The sequence below is a fragment of the Phyllobates terribilis genome, unplaced genomic scaffold (genome assembly GCF_046119375.1).
Source record: "Phyllobates terribilis strain yellow unplaced genomic scaffold, ASM4611937v1 Scaffold_13__5_contigs__length_258822181, whole genome shotgun sequence".
In the NCBI taxonomy this organism is placed as follows: Eukaryota; Metazoa; Chordata; class Amphibia; order Anura; family Dendrobatidae; genus Phyllobates; species Phyllobates terribilis.
Window position 1 is genome coordinate 132,656,766 of NW_027362773.1, and position 21,607 is coordinate 132,678,372.

A 21,607-nucleotide genomic window follows, 5' to 3' on the forward strand; every position below is an offset into this window, starting at 1 on the left:
CTGTATAAAAAAAAATAAATGGTGATATAGTTTTGGTCATACTGCATAACAAATGAATAATCCTTTACTACATATCCTGATTCAATAAAAGGTTACTATTGAGGCAATTTCAATACATCAAACTATAATTTTGTAGATGAAAGAGCTAAACAGTAAGGCCTCATTCAGACATCCGTGTTGGTCCAGTTTTTCACGGACCCATAGACTTGCAATTCTGATTTTGATCCAAGTCTCGAAACCATATGGAACATGTCTCAAAATCGGGCATGGGAACCGCTCCATAGACTATACTGAGTCTATGGATCCATGAAAAAAGTGGACAGCACTTGGATGTCATCCATTTACCATCCATGTGTTGTCCATTTTTCACACACAGTTTGATAGCAGAAGCTTGAGAAACCTCCATCTTTTTTGCATACGAGAAAAACTAATGAAACTCTGATGGTAAAAACTAACCAAACTCTGAAGAAAATAGGATTGAAAACACTGTTGAAATTCGGTCTGTTTTTTGCAAACAAGAAAAATCATTGATGACTGAATGAGCCCTAACATGAATGCTTGTGTTACACCGCTGTAGACTTTAGCCTGTCTTTAGTATGTAGCATTTACAATGACTTTTTGCTTTTTACTCCTTAATAGTGATGAGCGAGTATGTTCTGTTAACCCTTTCGGCGAGCATGCTCGGGTGCTCGCCGAGTATCTTCAGCGTGCTCGGGTGTTATGTTTTAGTCGCGCCGTGTGCATGATTTGTGACTGTTTGACAGCTTTAATACATGTGAGGAATGCCTAAGAAATAGGCATGTATTAAAGCTGTCGAACAGTCACAAATCATGCACACAGCCCGACTCAAACATAACAACCGAGCATGCTGAAGATACTCGGGAAACACCAGAGCATGCTCGTAAATCTTGAGTAACAAGCATGCTCGCTCATCACTACTCCTTAACCAATTCAATTCTACTGTAAATTTATTGTCCCCTAGTCCCTGTAAGACTGTTGTGAAAATCTAGATAGTCAGCCACATGACCAAAATCCAGACTTGCCCTTACCTAAAAGATTTTTTTGCGGGAATAGGAAAACATAAAAATGACTAATGTTAATTACCAGAGGATCGCAAGTTAGACACTTGAACCATTTCATTATCAATTATTTCATTTCAGTCTTCCAAAAATTCTTACCTTTGGTGTTTCCAAAGTAATCTGTGTTCAGCTTAATATAAGCAGTGAAGACGGGAACTCTCTGCACCATGATCTCAAGACCAAATGTTGTAAAGAGGAGGATATTTGTGGAGGAGAGTCGTATCACTATAACTTCATCTGTAGGAAAGATCAACAGAATTAGTATCATTGTCATTATAAAAAATCAGTTTTGGGTTTTCCATGGGGAGAGAGAAGAAAGCTGCTGCCAGACACCTATGGCTTTTCCCTGCCAACCCGAAAACTCAAAGGCCCTGATTCATCATTGCCTTTGTGACTGTTTTTTGTCTATCTTTGTATGTTTTGTGCCTTTTTTTTGTTTGCACCCTATTAATTATCTTATTTTTTATGTTCTCGTCTCTTTTTTCTTTTGTTTCCGGCTTTGTGGGCTGAGTTTAGCGATTCCAGATTGTTTCACCTAATTCATCAATTGCAACTTTTTAAAAAGTCATAACATTTGGCGCAACTACACTCTAGTCACCCCATCCCCTGGTGAAGTTTTATACATTTCTCAAATGTCACACAAATTTTGTGACATCTTGAAAAAGATGTGACTTTTTTTGCTCAAAAAGTTGCAAAATATGGTTAATCAAATTTTTTTTGACTTTGCACCAAATTCACAAACTGCTTGCACAATTTTTTATGAATTTGGTGCAATAAATGTTAGCGAATACCACAGGACAAAAAAAAAATTGACTTAGAAACATGCAAATGATGAATTGGGACCAAAATCTTTAAAAAATATAGTCAGGTTTACACTCACCTGTCACATATGGCAGCTGTTTTATTTGTCCATCCACTGTGATTTGATCCTGCTTTGACAGTATTATTATGCTCTGTAGTACAGAAAATCGGTATCAGTATAGAAACATATAAAAGCACAAAAAAATAGAGTAACAAATATCACCCAAAAACGTATGGAATAAAGTACCGTAATCTTTATTAGAATATAATTGAAAAGATTTTTTTGATAAAATTAATCAGAGGTCCATAAGGGGGGTATCAAGACAAGAAAGGGAAAGCTCATGTCAGAGCAAAAAGTATACGACTCCCTCCTTTTCCAACATATGTTTTGCTTCTGGCTTTCTCAAGGGGCAATCCCCAGCAGTATGTGTTTGGTTTCTGGGAGAAAACCAGAGCACATGAAGGAAACTCAAACAAACACAAGGAGAATATACAACTCCTTGCAGATGTTCAAATGAATTCAAATCAACGTGGGGCCCGAACATCCGGTGTTTCCCACGCTGTCATTTGTGTGACAGCGCGGGAAACTCCGTCTCTGATGGGGAGGGCCAATATCAATGCCCCTTTCCCAGCTCGAGAATACCAACCCCCAGCAGTCTGCTTTAGCTTGGCTGGTTGTCAAAAATAGACAAGACCGCACATCTTTTTTTTTTTTTAAACAGTGTGCTGGACAATCACAGCCATGCCAATACTTGACTTGGCTGTGATTGAGCCAGAAGTGCCCACACAGGTAAGCTTGTTGATTGGCTGTGCTGCAGCCTCTCAACAAGCTTTGTTCGGGCTGCCAAACCCGAAGAGTAACACGGACTTCCTGGAGAAGTCAGTGTTCGGGGTCCGCGCACGGACACTAGGTGTTCGGTATGGACCCCGAATTTTATCGTTTGGGTTCGAACATCCCTACCCAGAACCCCTGTGCTGCAAAGTATCTGTGCTAACTACTAAGCCACCATGCTGCCGAGAAGCTAATATACGGTAATCATGTCATCACAGGCAGAAAACACTCACACTTGAAGATGTGTAGATGACATTGGTGAAACAAGTCTCTGAAGAGCTCACTCCGCACTTCTCGAATGTTCCCATCACACTTCCTCCATCGGGAAAGTTAGAGCTCTAATCAAAATATGACAAAATGATCAATAATGAAGAACAAAACTAAACATGGAGATTATAAAGGTAACTACAAAAATGTAGCTTTGATTGAACATTCTCACATTAGGGGCATTTATCTTTAGAACACATCTAAACACTAAGAGTAAAATAATATTTATTTTTCTAGAGGATTCTGTATTTGTTGTGGACTGAATAACAACAACATAAAACATTACATGGTGCCCAATTGAGAGATATACTTGATGAGATGGAGAGGACAAAAGGAAAAAAAGGGAAGGAAAAAAGGAAGGAAGGAAGGAAGGAAGAAAAAAAGGGAAGGAAGAAAAAAAAGGAAGGAAGAAAAAAAGGGAAGGAAGAAAAAAAGGGAAGGAAGGAAAAAAGTTAAGGAAGGAAAAAAGTTAAGGAAGGAAAAAAGGGAAGGAAGGAAAAAAGGGAAGGAAGGAAGGAAAAAAGGGAAGAAAGAAAGAAAAAGAAAGAAAGAAAGAAAAAAAGGGTTAGGAAGGAAGAAAAGAAAAGAGGGAGGAAGGAAAAAGGGAAGGAAGAATAAAGGGAAGGAAGGAAAAAAGGGAAGGAAGGAAGGAAGGAAAAAAGGGAAGGAAGGAAGAAAAAAGGGAAGGAAGGAAGGAAGGAAAAAATGGAAGGAAGGAAGAAAGAAAGGAAAAAAGGGTTAGGAAGGAAGAAAGGAAAAGAGGGAGGAAGAAGGAAAAAAGGGAAAGACTGAAGGAAGGAAAAAACGGAAAGACTGAAGGAAGGAAAAAAGGGAAGGAAGGAAGGAAGGAAAAAAGGGCTATAAGTATGGTAAACCAGGAGCAGGGTCTTAGCAAGTGGGGCACCCCAGGCACTAGATATCAGGGGTGGAACTATAATAGAAAATGTATCTACAGTATTTATCCTGTTCAGGACTGTATCACTGCCATCATATGTACACCCAAATTATTTATGAGTTAGTAACTTACCGTGACCAGGGCATAAATACAAGCTCCATGAAATCGATACGTGTCAGTATCAAATGTAGTGACAACAGAGCCCCCTTCTATGGAACATCTACCTGGACAGGGAGTGTTTTTGCAGGCCCATTGCCCCATTTGGCACTCACTGCAATAAAAAGACAAACATTTGAAGAGCTTATCTTTAGCATTACAATGATAAAATAAATCAAACAATGAATTGTAAAGGTTAAATTATCTCTTACAGAGGCTGCTGTATTGTTTAGTTTCTAAATTATGCAGTCATAGCAGCTTGCACTGTTCACACTTTCTTTATTCTCTTCAGAAGTATTGGTCCGTTTTTTGTAATATACTATTGGAGATGTTGACGGCCTCCATATTTTGGTTGAGCCCTCCTTTAATCAGCTTAAGGTTGTACCCTATCTGCACTTTAAATTTCTAATCTTTCAGCAAGAGAAAGGCATATTTGATGAATATTTTGGCCAATTCATGAGAGCCCACGAACTTGACAAGGCGTACCTTTCTTTAATGGGACCCTAAACCTAACATTTATAAAACATGCCTCTTCCGGACTATAACTCTACAAATTTAAAAGGCCAGGTAGGGTCATGCACTAAATAAAAACAGCCTTGGTTTGATGGGAGGAGGAGCGCTCAGTCAGAAAAAAGAGGCAGTCACAACATCCAATAGTAAACTACAAAAAATAAAAATCTGACCAACACCTCTGAACAGGATAAACCAAGTGTGAACAAGTGAAAGCTGGCCAATTTATACAGTCATATGAAAAAGTTTGGGCACCCCTATTAATCTTAAGCTTAATGTTTTATAAAAATTGGTGTTTTTGCAACAGCTATTTCAGTTTGATATATGTAATAACTGTTGGATACAGTAATGTTTCTGCCTTGAAATGAGGTTTATTGTACTAACAGAAAATGTGCAATCTGCATTCAAACAAAATTTGACAGGTGCATAAGTATGGGCACCTCACCAGAAAAGTGACATTAATATTTAGTAGATCCTCCTTTTGCAAAAATAACAGCCTCTAGTCGCTTCCTGTAGCTTTTAATGAGTTCCTGGATCCTGGATGAAGGTATTTTTGACCATTCCTCTTTACAAAACAATTCCAGTTCAGTTAAGTTTGATGGTCGCCGAGCATGGACAGCCCTCTTCAAATGATCCCACAGATGTTCAATGATATTCAGGTCTGGGGACTGGGATGGCCATTCCAGAACATTGTAATTGTTCCTCTGCATGAATGCCTGAGTAGATTTGGAGCGGTGTTTTGGATCATTGTCTTGCTGAAAGATCCATCCACTGCGTAACTTCAACTTTATCACTGATTCTTGAACACTATTGCCAAGAATCTGCTGATACTGAGTGGAATCCATGCGTCCCTCAACTTTAACAAGATTCCCAGTGCCGGCATTGACCACACAGCCCCAAAGCATGATGGAACCTCCACCAAATTTTACTGTGTGTAGCAAGTGTTTTTCTTGGAATGCTGTGTTTTTTTGCCACCATGCATAACGCCTTTTTGTATGACCAAACAACTCAATCTTGGTTTCATCAGTCCACAGGACCTTCTTCCAAAAAGAAATAGGCTTCTTCAAATGTGCTTTTGCATACCTCAGCCGACTCTGTTTGTGCGTACTTGCAGAAACGGCTTCTTTCGCATCACTCTCCCATACAGCTTCTCCTTGTGCAATGTGCGTTGTATAGTTGACCGATGCACAGTGACACCATCTGCAGAAAGTTGATGCTGCAGCTCTCTGGAGGTGGTCTGAGGATTGTCCTTGACTGATCTCACCATTCTTCTTCTCTGCCTTTCTGATGTTTTTCTTGTCCTGACACTTCTGGCCTTAACAAGAACTGTCCCTATGTTCTTCCATTTCCTTACTATGTTCCTCACAGTGGAAACTGACAGGTTAAATCTCTGAGACAGCTTTTTGTATCCTTCCCCTGAACAACTATGTTGAATAATCTTTGTTTTCAGATCATTTGACAGTTGTTTTGAGGAGCCCATGATGCCACTCTTCAGAGGAGATTCAAACAGGAGAACAACTTGCAAGTGGCCACTTTAAGTAGCTTTTCTCATGATTGCATACACCTGGCTATAAAGTTCAAAGCTCAATGAGGTTACAAAACCAAAAAAAGTGCTTTAGTAAGTCAGTAAAAAGTAGGCAGGAGTATTTAAAACAAGAAAATGATAAGGGTGCCCATACTTATGCACCGGTCAAATTTTGTTTGAATGCAGATTGCACATTTTCTGTTAGCACAATAAACCTCATTTCAAGGCAGAAACATTACTGTGTCCAACAGTTATTACATATATCAAACTGAAATAGCTGTTGCAAAAACACCAATTTTTATAAAACATTAAGCTTAAGATTAATAGGGGTGCCCAAACTTTTTCATATGACTGTATATATATTTTTTAAGTATACTCTATATAGCAGTAATGAAGTCCAAATTTTATATACTCAGTGTTTGCATATGTAAACAGGTATGTGTATGCAACAGCGCAGAGGATGAGCACACAGTGGTACCTTAACCAACAAGTATTTATTTGATTAACACAAGTATAAGTGATGTCTACGGCACGATATAAAGGGTAAAGCAAATGGTGGAAGGACTGTAAGTTATTGTACAATAAAATACAACCATTCCACTACTGAGAATATCAACACAATTCTAGTCACACACTATTGTTCTATTATTACAAATAAACAAATATTATTGTCATTTATGTCTTGTACCTTAATCTGAGGTGCGTCACCATCACTATCTGTCCATTACCACCATCTCCCTGCCTCTCTCTAGGCAATAAGAGTTGTGATACAGGCCCTACCAGACGCCTATGATACCATGCCTTTAGACCGCGAGTCCCTCATCAATGAGTCACTTTGCGCACCCATTTTGCTGGCCCCCTTTGTCCCCTGAAGCACGGCCCCAGTTCCCTGTGTACGGTACACCTTCACCGGAAGTCACAGCTCACACCAATGTCCCTCTTCAACTGCCTCATTGTCTCTATCGACTCTGGCTCTGCTCCCTGGGCTCGGATCTTTTAGCTCTGGTCTCTTGTCTCTGGTTCTGGCTACCCAGCTATGGTCACTTGCCCCCAATTCTGTTTACTCGATTCTTCACTCGGTCTGGTCACTTGATTCATCAATCAGATCTGGTCACTCGATTCATCAATCGGGTCCAGTCACTTGATATTGCGGACATAAGCCAACCTCGCGGCACTATGCATCCGCCCTGCTACAGGTTCAGGTGCCGAATCCTCTCCTTCACTGCCCTTGGGCCTTTTATAATTATTAACTACACCATAGCTGTCACCTAACCTGGTGTCTCCTCCAATCTCTTTCCCTCAGGAATCAGGTGCTTCGTTATGCAGTTTCTGCTGATGTAATCCTTTTTACTTTTCCTTGGCCTACAATCTTTGGCCAGTAGATGACTTGTGAACATCCTGTTACGCATTAACTGTGAAAATCTTCCATTTGTCCATCTTATTACACATACATCTTAGCATTATCTATCTATCTAAAAAAAAAACAGCAACTGGAGGCAGCACACCGAAATCTAGTGTAAAAAATGTTTGGCCCATTGTGGTGACGTTTCAATTCAGAAATGTGAGGTTTGAGAATGGTTCACATTTCTGAAATGAAATGTCGCCACAATGGGCAATTAAAAAAACTTTTTACATTAATTTTGTTGTGTTGCCTCCAGTTGCTGTTTTTTTTATCTTGATGGTTTGGTTGTTGCTAAAGAGGCTTTGCACCCTCATTGTTCAGGGACTGCTTTAATTTTTTTCTTATCTATCTATCTATCTATCTATCTATCTATCTATCTATCATTTATCTATAGCTATTACATGGTTTCAGTGAAGAATTACGGATATATTATGTTTTTGGATTATAGCAATTAAGGCGTCTTTTACACTCAATAGGTGGAAGCTATTGTCTGTGTCTTTTGTGGTTTTATTGCTCAACAGTTAATCATGGATAATTGCATAACAATGGGAACCTCGGGACTCAGAAGCAATGAAAGCTTGTAACCCAATAATGGTGTCTTGAGCCAAAGCTATAAAAACATGATGGCACAGAAGTCTGAGAACTGATTACTTATCTTCCGGTTACATTGCTTCATGATGGAATTGAGAGATTCGCATATTTCCCACTTGTCATGCTATATTCTAATGTGAACGTGATAAGGAAGTTGTGATATTACGTGACCCATTGTGAAAGGTGAAGGTATTGAATAGTAAACTGAACAAATAGGGAAATTAGTAATAATTGGCGTGGTTTTGTTTGCTACATCATGTTATAGTCTATCTTGTAAAAAACATTTGTATTGTACTTAATTATTAGTAATTTAACTTGGCTAGACCCTAGGTTCCCAACCAGTGTCACATGTACTTAGATGGGTCTCATGTTGTGCTTTTAATAGGCAGCACAAAATCGGTGTCGGCGGCTGCAGCCGCCAGCCAAAACTACTTTCTTGCCGAGCTGGCAGTCTACTTGTAGTAGCTACCGCATGGTACTGCACATCCGCCTCCTATTGATTTGAATGGGAGGCGGTTGTGTAGTACTCTGCGACAGCCACTACAAGCAGATGGCCAGCTTGGTAAGTAAGTAATTCTGGCCGGCGGCCACCGCCGACACAGATAACAGCTGATCGATGGGGGTGCCGGGTGTCGGACCCTGGCCGATCAGACATTGATGACATATCCTAAGGATAGGCATCAATGGAAAAGTAGTGGACAACCTCTTTAACACCCATTTATTGCAGCCATCATAAGGCACACACACCCTGTCAAAATGTCTATAAAGGTGGTACAGGAAAGAAATATATTTCTCCAATATGGCCACCACTAGAAACATGTTACTTCTGTGTTTTTTTAGGTCACAAAGGTCTATTTATATCTTTCTTTGTCCTCCCTGCATGTAATAAATCACTTGGCTTACAATGGAGAGAACTAAGGGGTAACGTTTCTCCTTGAGGAGAGTGACATACCGGCTTTGGCATGCCAAGGTAAGGAGGCTTATTCACCATACAATGCTCCTCTGGGAAATTTAATATGCAAATTGCCTCTTCAAAGAGAAAGAGAACTTGAACTCCATAGCACCACCTATTGGAAGCAGCAATCCTACAAGTCACAATCGACCCTTTAACGAGCCTTGCAATATGACTTAGGATAAAAGCCAAATCAGAAGCTCAATTCGCATTTGAGATTCTGATTTGGCTTTTATACTAAGTCATATTGCAAGGCTCGTTAAAGGGTCGATTGTGACTTGTAGGATTGCTGCTTCCAATAGGTGGCGCTATAGAGTTCAAGTTTTCTTTCTCTCTGAAGAGGCAATTTGCAATGGAGAGAACAACTTTCACCATTATTTATTTTCGAACTCACCAAGCTCTACATTCAGTGCGAATATGATCTCCCGGGCTATAGACTTCTCCATTGAAAAAACAGGGGCAGTCGCTGACTTGCACACAGGTAGAATTTCTCGAAAGGTCGTCAAGGACAGTTCCTGGAAAATATATATAAATATGTTATTATCATGTCATAATAAGCATAATGAATATCTATTCTAGGCCCCATAAGTTAAAAAGATTCAATGCTATAGATTTTAATAAATTGCATTTAATAAATGCACTGTTTTGGCCTTCATTAGTAACAAGACTAATTTTACTGTTAGACAGTTTTGGGAAATAAAGTCCACTTTCTCCTTAAAATAATAAATCATATTTTGTGAGTATTTTCTACATGTAAGTAGGGCCTCATTATAATATGCTCAGCCCAATGTGTGCCATGCTGTACACTCAGTGGTCAGCAATGTAGCAAATCAAGCAGCCATTGCTCATAATTTCATTGCAGCGCCATCACATTTGAGACCCTGATCCTAGTGATGTGTCACTGACTAGGCTTCTTGCTGTAGATTTGATAAAAAAAAATATTAGCAGGAGATTATCACTAGAAGACTGGTAAACCTACTGCCAGATAGTACTCCATATTCATGAGCTCTGTATAATCCCGTCCCCACACTGATTGGTAGCCTTCTGCCTATGCACAGTGTACATAGAAAGCTGCCAATCAGAGGTGTGGGCGGGGTTATACAGAGCTCAGCATGCAGAGAACTGTTAGATGTGCTGCAGAGAAAACAAAAGGAATTTTATAAAAACTGCAGCAAGCAGCCCAGTAAGTGACACATCGCTGGAATCAGGGTCTCTGCCCCTACATCATGCTGCTTTCAGAATGGGGTAGCAAAAGCGTGGTGACAGATTGCCTTTAAATGGCTTAGATGGTTTTGATACTGTATTAGATTAGGATCCAAAAACTCTCATAACTGAGCAGCCGTTATCAATTAACAATCAACTGATTGAGAATTTTTAAACGGTCAAGTGAAGAACTGCTCAGACTTGCATGTCTATGTGTTTTATACTCACATTGCAACTGTGTAAAAATGGATCCATTAGAAACGGAACAAAAGTGAAAAACAAACTTTCTGTTTTTATACAGATCATTTTTTTTGTTTAATAGATCCATTCAAAAACGGAAACTTTAGTTTTCATTTTGCATCTACTTTTGCTCCATTTTTATATAATACCGGATCCGTTTCAAACATATTTATTTTATTCATCTCACTTATTTAGCGCCATTAATTCTGTAGCGCTTTACAGACATTATCATCTCTATCCCCATTGGGGCTCACAATCTACAGTAGATTCCCCATCACTATTTCTTTGGAGTGTGGGAGGAAACTGGAGAACCTGGAGAAAACCCACAAAGTTATGTTGCAGATGTTGTCTTTGGTGGGATTTGAACACAGGACCTCAGTGTTGCCCACTGAGCCACCGTGCTGCCAATAAATGGGATTGCAGCAGATCTGACAACCCTTGCTGCAAAAGTATTACTCTATGGAGGCCATTTATATGAATGGCAATTTATCTCATACACAGATGTCCCAATTCCGCCAAAAAATTGGGCATATAAATGGCTTTTATCTCCTTTACATAACCTATTTAAAGGGATTGCCCACCATTCCTTTTTGTTAGGAGGCAATGCCTGATAATAAAGTGTTCCATTATATTAAAAGCAATGTAAAGTCCATGGAATGTCTGGAAACGTTAGATCCGCCGGCGTCAGAGATATACTTTGTACCCTCTTTCTTCTCTTGCTAAATGATGAAGATCCCCTTTTGTGAACTCAGAAAGTCCTACCTGATGGACAGAAGCATCCATAGACGCAGTGTAAATTGCAGGTGTATTGGGGGTTGGAGCATGTAGGGCTGCAAGGACTTGCACATTCTTCATACATCTGGTTGGACAGACAAGCGTCCAAGGCTAAATATAAAAGCAAAGTATTTTATTACAATTACTGTAAGTATAAAGAGATTCAAAATCCTTAACAATAGGTCTCCCCTCGACTATAACATTTCTATAATAACACTGTTCTCCTCATTGTTTAGTCCCTATCTGACACCAGTTGCAAATTCTGCACCCTAGTATTAAAGGTTTGGAAAGTAGTTATAGTTGGTTGGCAAACCTTTAAATTAAATTATTCATCTATCATCATCATCACCGATGTGGCAACAATATTGTCACATCCAGGAAATTGGAAGCAAAACTGATGAATTGCAAAATACAGCAACATAATAGTCTGCCACAGTAACCTGACGCAGAATAAACATGAAATTATCCAGAAATGACTGAATGCCACCCACTTAGTCACTTATTGTCATGTAACTGTATGTGCTGGGTCATGGAAGGGGTAGCAAGATATTTAGTCACAGGGCTCAGTAGAGCGTGAACCTTTGCCCAGGTGAAGGAAAACATAGTTATGGCTTTTTCTTAGGAGCACTCACAACATAGATTCTTGTTTCTCCAATTGTTTATTGGTTGGAAGCAAAGGGCACATCGGGTAGAATATTCTGAGAGAGTGGCGCATGCGCAGTTTTTGTCCCCAGGTGCATCACATTGTTGTAAGTCTTGTTGGCATCTTTTAAGAAATTGGGTTTTGTCGATCAGACAAGAAGAAGAAACTTGTTGAAGAAGCTCTAAACATTCATTTGCCTATGGAAAAACACATTCAATGATATAGGTGACATCACATAAATCAAATGGATATCTTCACTAAGACGTCCTATTTTATCACAATGTGTCAAGAAACCCAAGGCACAGCTCCAAAAATGAATAAACCAAGAGGAGCTCTGATGCATGTAGACATATATTGATGTCCACACAAAAAAACACCTCTGGGATTATAGGTTAAGCTTCATGGATATTTTTCTTTTTTTTTTAACTATGTTACCATGTAGGTTGTTTTAGTGCATGACTGCAGGGTTAAGGTATAGTGTGTTAGTTGATACACATAGGGCTGCAGAGGAGCTAAATATACAGAATGCTAGAAATAAAACTGGCTGATCCATTTTTCTTTATTTTTGGATGGGCTAAAAGTTTACATACGCCTTAAAAAATACCAAATTTTCCATGTGGAGCTAGAAACACGATGCAATAGTGGCTGCAGAGCAGAATAAAACTTTCTTTTTTTAATTTTGCCTCTCCGTTACAGAAATATTAGCAATCAAAGTATTGGCACCTGATGAGTTAACGTTTGTTAAGTCCAGGTGGGTGTTATCAGATAGTTTTCACTGGGGGCGTGCCCTTCTTCTCCCTGTATGAGATGCTATCCCATAACACCCACTTGGACTTAACAAATTAGGTGCCAAATACTTTTATTGCAAATATCTCTGCAACAGCGAGGCAAAATAAAAACAAAACAAAACAAAAAAAAACATTTTATTCCGCTCTGCAGCCGCTATTACATCATGTGTCCAGTTCTAGATGAAAAAATTAATGAAAGGTCCTCTTCATTTTGACCATATGCTCCAATTAAGTGATGTTGTTTGAGAACATGGAAACTTAGCGTAAATACAAGAAAAATATGACTTACATATTGATCGCTGTTTAAGATGCTCCTCTGTGGCACATGAAGAGGACAAATGTCATTAGGGTCATCTATCTGTTGCAAGTTGGCGTACTGATATGGTGTCAACAGTTTCTCTAAAAAATGCAATGAAGATTAATTACAAAGGCAGCAGAGAGTCATTATTTCTAATCAAATATGATTTAAATGTCAGGACTAATTATAGTTTGTTACGAGTATAGGAAGGCATGGCAGGCTACACTTGACGATAAGATGAAGATAAAGATATGTTGACACACACGAGCCTAGTTTTTACCAAAAGAACACCCTTGGTTCATGTGACTCTATGGATATATTTGACATAGGCATTTTTGGTGCTTATAGCAAACCGTAGATACATCACTATGCATCGATAGAGCCTTGGCCATAACTAAAGACTCTGGAGAAAGTCTTGGGAAGTTTGAAAAGTTCAGAATGCAAGTTCTAAAAACTTACCATTTACTACAAAATCATCTTTGTGAATACCATTAAAATTTCCGCAAAGTCCACAAGTTCTGTTCATATACTTCCTGTCTACTTCTATCTGTTGGTAAAAAACATAAGGAATTATTTATTTTACTCACATAGTGCCATTAATTCGACAGTATTTCACACACGTCATCATCACTGTCCCCACTGTGGCTCACAATTTAAATTCCCTATCAGTGTGTCTTTGAAGTGTCAGAGAACTTGGAGGAAACCCACTCAAACACGGGGAGAACATACAAACTCCTTGCAGATGTTGTCCTTGGTGGGATTTGAACCCAGGTCTCTAGCAAAGCTACATTGCTAATCACTGAGCCACCATGCTATCCTTGTCAAGCTTTTTTTTAAATTGGACAGCTATAGAGTACATTTATTTGAAAACTGATTGCTTTGAGGAAATTTTACAATTTCATCATATAAAAGAAAAAAGGTAACAGTGAAAACGAGCTTGCAAAATTTAGTAAAATAATAGGCCGAACATGATCATCATTGAAAAGTAGGGATCACTGTAAAAATCACAAGTCTATGGTGTCTAAATTAGTACATACCCGATACTTAAATATATTGTTTTATGCTTTTTACTTCACTGTAATTTTAAAAAAACAACTATTTCTCTGGTTCATATACAAAGCCAATGAATTATAAAGTATAGCGGAATAAGTTGACACTATAAAATGAAATTATTATTATTATTAATAGTAACGATAATATTGCTATTAAACGGTATTCTCAAGTTTTCTCTTGAGCAGCTCAGAGCTATGCAATTTCCTTACTTCCTGGTTTCTGGCAGGGCGGGCTCTCCTCCTTGAGTGACAGTTCTGGTAATAGCAGAACTGTAGTATTAGTAGAACTATAAAGCTCATCACAAGTTCTACTGTAACATATTTAGCTATTAGTGGCTTTTTCTGAGTCTAAACTGCTATCACTGAATTTACACATAGTGATAACACAGCATTTGAACAAGCACACAGCTCTGAACAGTGAGAGCCGTGGTTAGGTGATCTGCTGTGAAAGATGCAGCTGCTGATTTTGCAAGATTTATAACCATCTCTCTTCAGACGCTAAGAGGGAGGGGAAAGGAGGTGAGTAGATAACTCTTACATAGAAATCAATGGTCTAGAGAAAACTGATTGGTATGTTAGGAGTTAACTCCGCTCCTAGAATTCTAACTACTACGCACACTGGGCATCAGTCTGGACAGGCTCTGGTGGCCAAGCTCCAAGGAAACCAGCTGTACACTATCAAAGATAATAGCTGTCACTGCAAGAGAATGTCAGCAGATAGAAAAAGCAAGTCAATTGCAAACTTGCTTATTTTCATGCTGTTTAACTAATTAAAGCAATTTAAGAACTTAAGAATACCCCTTTAATAAGAAAGTTCAGCTAGAATCCATTTAGAAACTGCAAAATCCTGACAGGTTACAAATTTCTCTTTCATCGGTAGTTACTTGTTAATAGGTATTGAATGAGATTGTATACAATGAAAATGGAAATGGCAAACAATGATCACCAAATAAGTATTTGTCAGCTCGATGAAAAAACTTGTAGCACAATAATTTATTAATTGTCTTGTTTACTTAATATGCTTGCTTAGAAAGTGCCAACATTTTCCGCAGCGCCTTACAGACATTGTCGTCACTGTTCCCACTGGGGCTCACAATCTAAATTTTCTATCAAGTATGACTTTTGAAGTGTGGGAGGAAACCCAAGTAAACAGGGGGATAACATGCAAAAACCATGTTGTACCAGCGCAGCAGGGCTTTTGTGCTGACCACTGAGCCACCGTGCTGCCCACTTTTTCATTATTCATATGTGTTGTATGTGTGAAATATACACCTTCCTTACCATAAGATTACTGTCACCGCTCCAGGTTACTATAAGCTCAAAATCTTTTTGTTTGGAAAACAGCTTTGTTATAGCTCCAGTTTTGAAAATTTCAATGCCGCCAGTGGTGTAAGGCAAGAGAATTGTCCTAAAAAAAAGAAAATAAAGAAATAAAAAAAAAAAATAAACTTTGGAGTACATCAAGGTCCAAAGAATATACACAAACACCCTGCAATAAATCGCCTCCCTTCACTGTATCCTAACAGTTGAACACATCCTATTTCATCTACGGGACTGTAGACTTACTTTCCTAAAATGGTTATTGAGTTTCCATTGACGACCACGTTGACAGTTCCAACCTGTATCATAATTCTTGTAATGGACGTTCCACCGGAACGCTGAACTTGGATGTTGAACTCTGGGTTGTTATTGTTGCAGACGGTAGCAAAAACATAGTTGCAGGATCCTTTGAACTCATAGAGGTCATTGTCAAAAGTAATAAAATGATCGTTCCCCCATGTAGAACATATTCCTTTACTGGAGCCTGAAGAAATGAAAGATGGTCAATTGTTATATCACTGATATACTGTATATTCATAGCGTTTAATAGTTTGACCCTATAGGATCAGAGATGAACAGTTCTTCACATCATCCCCCAGAAAAGTAAGAGCTGTTTGCCAGAAGTCCCAGAAGCCAGATCCATGGCGATCACTTGATTGGTGAGATGTCTCCAAGGTATAAATTATTGTCTAAGACAATGGTCCCCAATCTTTCTGACCTTGAAAGACACATTTAGCTTTGAGAGAGTGTCGCAAGCCACATTTAGATCTGAGTCACAAACCACATCCAGCTCTCGTTCCCCTCACAGTAGCGACACATAAAGCCCCCATTACTGGTGTAATGACAGTCAAAGTTTTTGCACAGAAATCACACCGAGGAGGTATGCCAAAATCGAGAGGTTTCTACAATATGACCATTTAGTAATCTCACATCAATCACTCCCACCACACTGTTGCATCCAGCTTCAAGTACCTCCTCTGACAGGTAGCATCATCAGGTCTCCAGCTTACCATACTTAAATTATCTCCAAACCCCCAGGGTCAGAATTTGCACATTCAGATCTGCTCTTCTGTGTATGGCTACTCACAAAATTCACCATCTGGAGACCTGCTCGTTGTTTGCTAGATCTGGAGCTAATGCACCAAGCCTGCAGGCAGCCACGAGCCACACATCATGGGCCCGCGAGCCACAGGTTGGGGACACCAGGTCTAAAATATGAAAACCCCTTTGAAAAAAATGTTCCACTGTGTTGCTTTTATAAATATATAAAACTTTAGCATAATGGGCTAATAAAAATCTGGATCACATGTCTCTACAACTCCATTTCTGTCTCTTTGCTTGACAAGGGAGATAGTTTCCTATGTTGGCATCTCATTAGAGCGGTGTGTCAAGGGTCATTTCAATAACTAAGTCAGCTCCTTGTTTGTCATGGCCAATGCATGGAAGGAGGGTTGGCTTGTCTATAGAAATGAACAGCCAGCCAGTATCTTAGCATACAAGTCTATGGGAGGGCTGCACGTTGGCTCAGTGGTTAACACTGTTGCTTTTCAGCTCTGGGGTCCTGGGTTCAAAATCCCACCAAGGACAACATCTGAAAGAAGTATATATGTTCTCCACATGTTTGCGTGGGTTTCCTCCAGGTTCTCTGGTTTCCTCCCACTCTCCAATTTGGGGAATTTAGATTATGAGCCCCAAGGAGACTGTGATGTTTGTAAAGCGCTGTGGAATTAATGGCACTATATAAAATTAAAAATAGTAAAATAATAAAAAAGTTAAAAAAATAAATCATGGGATTGGAGCTGGAATCTGTGACTGATGCTGTTTTCTTGACTTTGGATTACATTTGAAAATAAGTACATGAGTAAGTTTTATATATTTAAAACAAGAACACAGCACAGCATACTTTTTTCTTTTAAAGAATAACCCCTTTTATTTTAAATAAAAATACTATACAGTGTGTATTATATTAAATATATGTATTCTAATAGTATTTGAGTAGACTTTATCAGGAATGATTTAATTATTGAATTTATTGATCTATGTTTAAGCAAGTCAAATGAAACTTACAACTAGAGTAGTTCGCAGGGCCTACTTCCAGACCACCAAATAAGTAATTATCTAGAAAGTAAAAAAAAGTTAAACGTTTTTGCTTTTTTAAATTTTTTTACATATTTTTTTGCAATTGCTGTTTTTGCAGAACGGTACTTCAGTTATGATCATCTATGTGCCGCAGCTAGAGGTTGAGTACCTGAATTAGACTGTCAAGCTATGCAGAAAATAGCCAAAATAAAATAAAAATAGCTAAAATAAAATAGATAGCTAAAATGAAAAAAAGCTGTTAAAATATAGCTCATAGCCTCCCCAACATGTTTTGCCTAGATAGGTGTCATCAGGGGATTGAGGCTGTAAGGAAGAAAGGCTGATCATAAAATATTCCCCTGCTGGGATCCCAAGTGATCAGCGGTAAACTTTGAGTGTTCCATTAACCTGAAGTGCCCCCACTGGTGAAATTAAACATTACACAGTCTACATTTAAATCATTGAGTGATGTCTGAGTAATGCTTCTCCATTCTGGGCAAGAGGTAAGGACCCTGAAAAAGATGACCCCCCTCTTTTAACCCTGATGAGGTTAGTGAAAATCATTTTTAGAACTAAACAATGTCTTTACATTTACAGGAAGGTATTGTGCGAATTAACTCATATGAATTGTCCCTAATAACGGTCAATGGGATTCAAATAAATTTCAAATGGGCATGTCTCCCATTGGACATTTGACAAAAACAGTCTATGAAGGATCATCTATGACTCTTGTTGACCAGCCCTACCCTGGAGAGCACTAGAAGTCAACATTTATTTTTCCACCAGGATAACCATCCAATCTGAAGCACCCGTATGGTGGATATATCAATGACGTATCACCACTTTTTCTAAGATTTTTCCTGAGACATTTAACATTATTTTAATGCAAGTTAGTGGCATGAACTAGTTAAATGATACAGTTCCACTTACCATCAATAGAATCATATTCTGTCTCTATTGGATCCGTTGTGTCTATAAATGGTAAAAGTACAAAAATTACACTCCAGATAATGAGCCCCTGAACTGTCTAACTATATGGATAGTCAGGCCACTGAAACAGCATCCATGGAATTACATATGTTACTATATGAGCAAACATAATCACACTATCAGTATTTCTGCATAATGAAGAGTTTTTCTACATCATCTGATCGAATATCAAAATGACTGTTCAAACCAAGCACAGGCGTTCGGTGCACCCTTGGTATGCACTTTTCCAATTACTTGTTTTCCTTCTATCTCCATCCTCCTCTTACTTAATTGACAGCTCTTTTTTTATAGGAGCCAGAGAAGTATGGAAACAGATGGAATCCAAGTAGATGGGAAGGTGCACTGAGTACCTGTGCTTGGTTTGAACAGTCATTTTGTGCTGATAGACATTAATCCCTTCATGACCGGAGCATTTTCCGTTTTTGCCTTTTCGCTTTTTGCTCCCCTTCTTCCCAGAGCCATAACTTTTTTATTTTTTGGTAAATTTGGCCGTATGAGGGCTTATTTTTTGCGGGACAAGTTGTACTTTTGAACGCCATCACAGGTTTTACCATATCATGTACTGAAAAATGGGAAAAAATTTCCAAGTGAGGTGAAATTTCAAAAACAGTGCAGTTCCACAGTTGTTTTATGAGCTTTTTTTTTACCACATTTACTGAATGCTAAAACTGACCTGCCATTATTATTCTCCAGGTCATTATGAGTTTGTAGATACCAAACATGTATAGGTTCTTTTTTATTTCAGTGGTGAAAAAGAAATCCAAAGTTTGCTAAAAAAAAAAAAATGGCGCCATTTTCCGAGACCTATTGCGTCTCCATTTTTGGGATCTGGAGCCGGGTGAAGGCTTATTTTTTGTGTGCCAGGTTGACATTTTTATTGATACAATTTTGGGGTAGATATGATGTTTTGATCGCCAGTTATTGCATTTTATTGCAATGTTGCGGCAACCAAAAAAAAAACGGAATTCTGGAGTTTAGAATTTTTTTTCTCGTTACGCCGTTTACCAATCGGATTAATTATTTTTTTATATTGATAGATCGGGCGATTCTGAATGCGGTGATACCAAATATGTGTATGTGGGGTTTATTTTTTATTGTTTTATTTTGAATGGGGTGAAAGGGGGGTGATTTCAACTTTTATATTTTTTTATATTTTTGAAAACATTTTTTTTTACACTTTTGCATGCTTCAATAGTCTCCATGGGAGACCAGAAGCTGCAGTTGTCTGATCCCCTCTGCTACACACAGGCGTTGATCAGATCGCCTGTGTGTAGCAGAATTGCTCACTTGCTATGAGCGCCGACCACTGGGCGGTGCTCATAGCAATCAGTGACAACCACAGGGGTCTCCTGCAGACCCCAGGTTGTCATGCCAAACCATCGATGACCCGTGATCATATGACGGGGTCGCCGATCGGCGGGGCCAATGACGCGCTTCCCGGAAGCTTCCCGATTCCACTCGGGGCTGTTGAGGGCACATGTCAGCCGTATAGATCGGCTGACATGTGCCCGGAAAGGTGCGGGCTCAGTGCCGGAGCCCGCACCAAACAGGGGATCTGACGTGGGGTGTATTATTGCGCTCCACATCAGAAAGGTGTTAAAGCAAACCTGCCATCAGGATATTACAACCCTAAACAATGGTATGTGAGCCAAGTGCCTTTTCTTCCTTATTAAATTGTTACCTTGCTTGTTGAATTTTATTTTGACATCTTAGAGAAATCCAGCATTGAAGGTTTAGTTGCAAGTGCAGCAGTCGGGCACTGCACGTCCAGTCCAGCTCTCCTGCCTTTCTCCCTTTTCCCTGCCTGCCTCCACTCTTCGGTGTCTCTAACAAAAAGCTCACTCTCAGTGATCTGCCTCCACCATCTGAGATTTTGTGCAGGGGTACTTATTCCTCAGGGGGGCTTCTCCTCAGAATGGGGTGGCGCATGTGCAGTAAGCTCTTGATGACATTGCAAGAGCCGGACTATTGATCTGTGCATGCACAGCCCCCTCTGAGTAGACAACTCGGGGGAATGACGGTGCCTTGGCGGAATTCTCAAAATCTCGGGTAGTGGAGAAAGGTCACTGATACAAGTTGGAGACTGGAGGATGGCGGCGGGTAGGGAAAAGGGAGAGAGGAAAGACACCTGTAAGTGCATTGCCCGCCCCTTGCACTTGTGACAGAAACTTAAACACTGGATTTTTCCTAGATGTCAAAGTAAAATTCTACAAGCAGAGTAGATAGATAAATAGATAGATAGATATGGGATAGATTAACTGAGACCTTCATTTTTAATAAAGAGCACGTCAAGAACATGGGAGACAATTCAGTATATACTTTAACATATTCATTAGGAAACAGTAGACATTGATGTGTAAATGTACTCACCATTGGAAAGTGGAATCAAATACTGCTGAAATACTGGTAGTAGAAAACCAGAAAGAAGGTTATTTTTGCATTGGAATTTATTACTTAATTGTCAAATATTAATTTAATACATGATTAAACTGCCAAGTCTTTATTGAGGATATAGAATGAAAACATTAAAACCCTTTTTCAGTAAAGGGAACAGGACGACAGCACCGTATTGAAGGGAGGATAGATGGGGTCATGTATCGTGAGATTTTGGGCAACAGCCTCCTTCCCTCAGTAAGAGCATTGAAGATGGGTTGTGGCTGGGTCTTCCAGCATGACAATGACCCAAAACACACAGCCAGGGCAAGTAAGGATTGGCTCCGTAAGAAGAATTTCAAAATCATGGAGTGGCCTAGCCAGTCTCCAGACCTGAACCCAATAGAAAATCTTTGGAGGGAGCTGAAACTCATTGTTGCCCAGCGACAGCCCCAAAACCTGAAAGATCTGGAGAAGATCTGTATGGAGGAGTGGGCCGAAATTCCTGCTGCAGTGTGTGCAAACTTGGTCAAGAACTACAGGAAACGTCTGACCTGTATAATGGCAAACAAAGGTTTCTGGACCAAATATTAAGTTCTGTTTTTCTATTGTATCAAATACTCATTTCATGCAATCAAATGCAAATTAATTACGGAAAAATGTATGTATAAATTGTCTCTTGCTATCACTATCATATCAGAAAACCACAGCCTGACATTCCAAACTTATATTGAAAAATTAATAATTCCACTTAGGGTAGGGTCACACTACCGATGTCACCACATCCGAGAAGAATTATCTGATTATTCTGATCAGACATTGATTAAAGTTTGACCA

At 39.2% G+C, this 21,607-nt stretch overlaps 1 protein-coding gene across 1 annotated transcript in view; it reads right to left on the minus strand.

The window, feature by feature from the left end:
• LOC141174064 (uncharacterized) overlaps positions 1-21,607 on the minus strand; it is an 80,254-nt gene that overhangs the window by 50,457 nt on the left and 8,190 nt on the right. The window contains exons 4-17 of the mRNA XM_073658697.1: positions 20,768-20,800; positions 18,338-18,379; positions 17,396-17,446; positions 15,575-15,812; positions 15,290-15,416; positions 13,416-13,503; positions 12,948-13,057; positions 11,860-12,067; positions 11,216-11,338; positions 9,405-9,525; positions 4,007-4,145; positions 2,946-3,050; positions 1,960-2,032; positions 1,179-1,316 (exon numbers count right to left, since the gene is read on the minus strand). Coding sequence (XP_073514798.1) covers positions 1,179-1,316; positions 1,960-2,032; positions 2,946-3,050; positions 4,007-4,145; positions 9,405-9,525; positions 11,216-11,338; positions 11,860-12,067; positions 12,948-13,057; positions 13,416-13,503; positions 15,290-15,416; positions 15,575-15,812; positions 17,396-17,446; positions 18,338-18,379; positions 20,768-20,800 — 1,596 coding nt within the window. The remainder of the gene's footprint in view (positions 1-1,178; positions 1,317-1,959; positions 2,033-2,945; positions 3,051-4,006; positions 4,146-9,404; positions 9,526-11,215; positions 11,339-11,859; positions 12,068-12,947; positions 13,058-13,415; positions 13,504-15,289; positions 15,417-15,574; positions 15,813-17,395; positions 17,447-18,337; positions 18,380-20,767; positions 20,801-21,607) is intronic.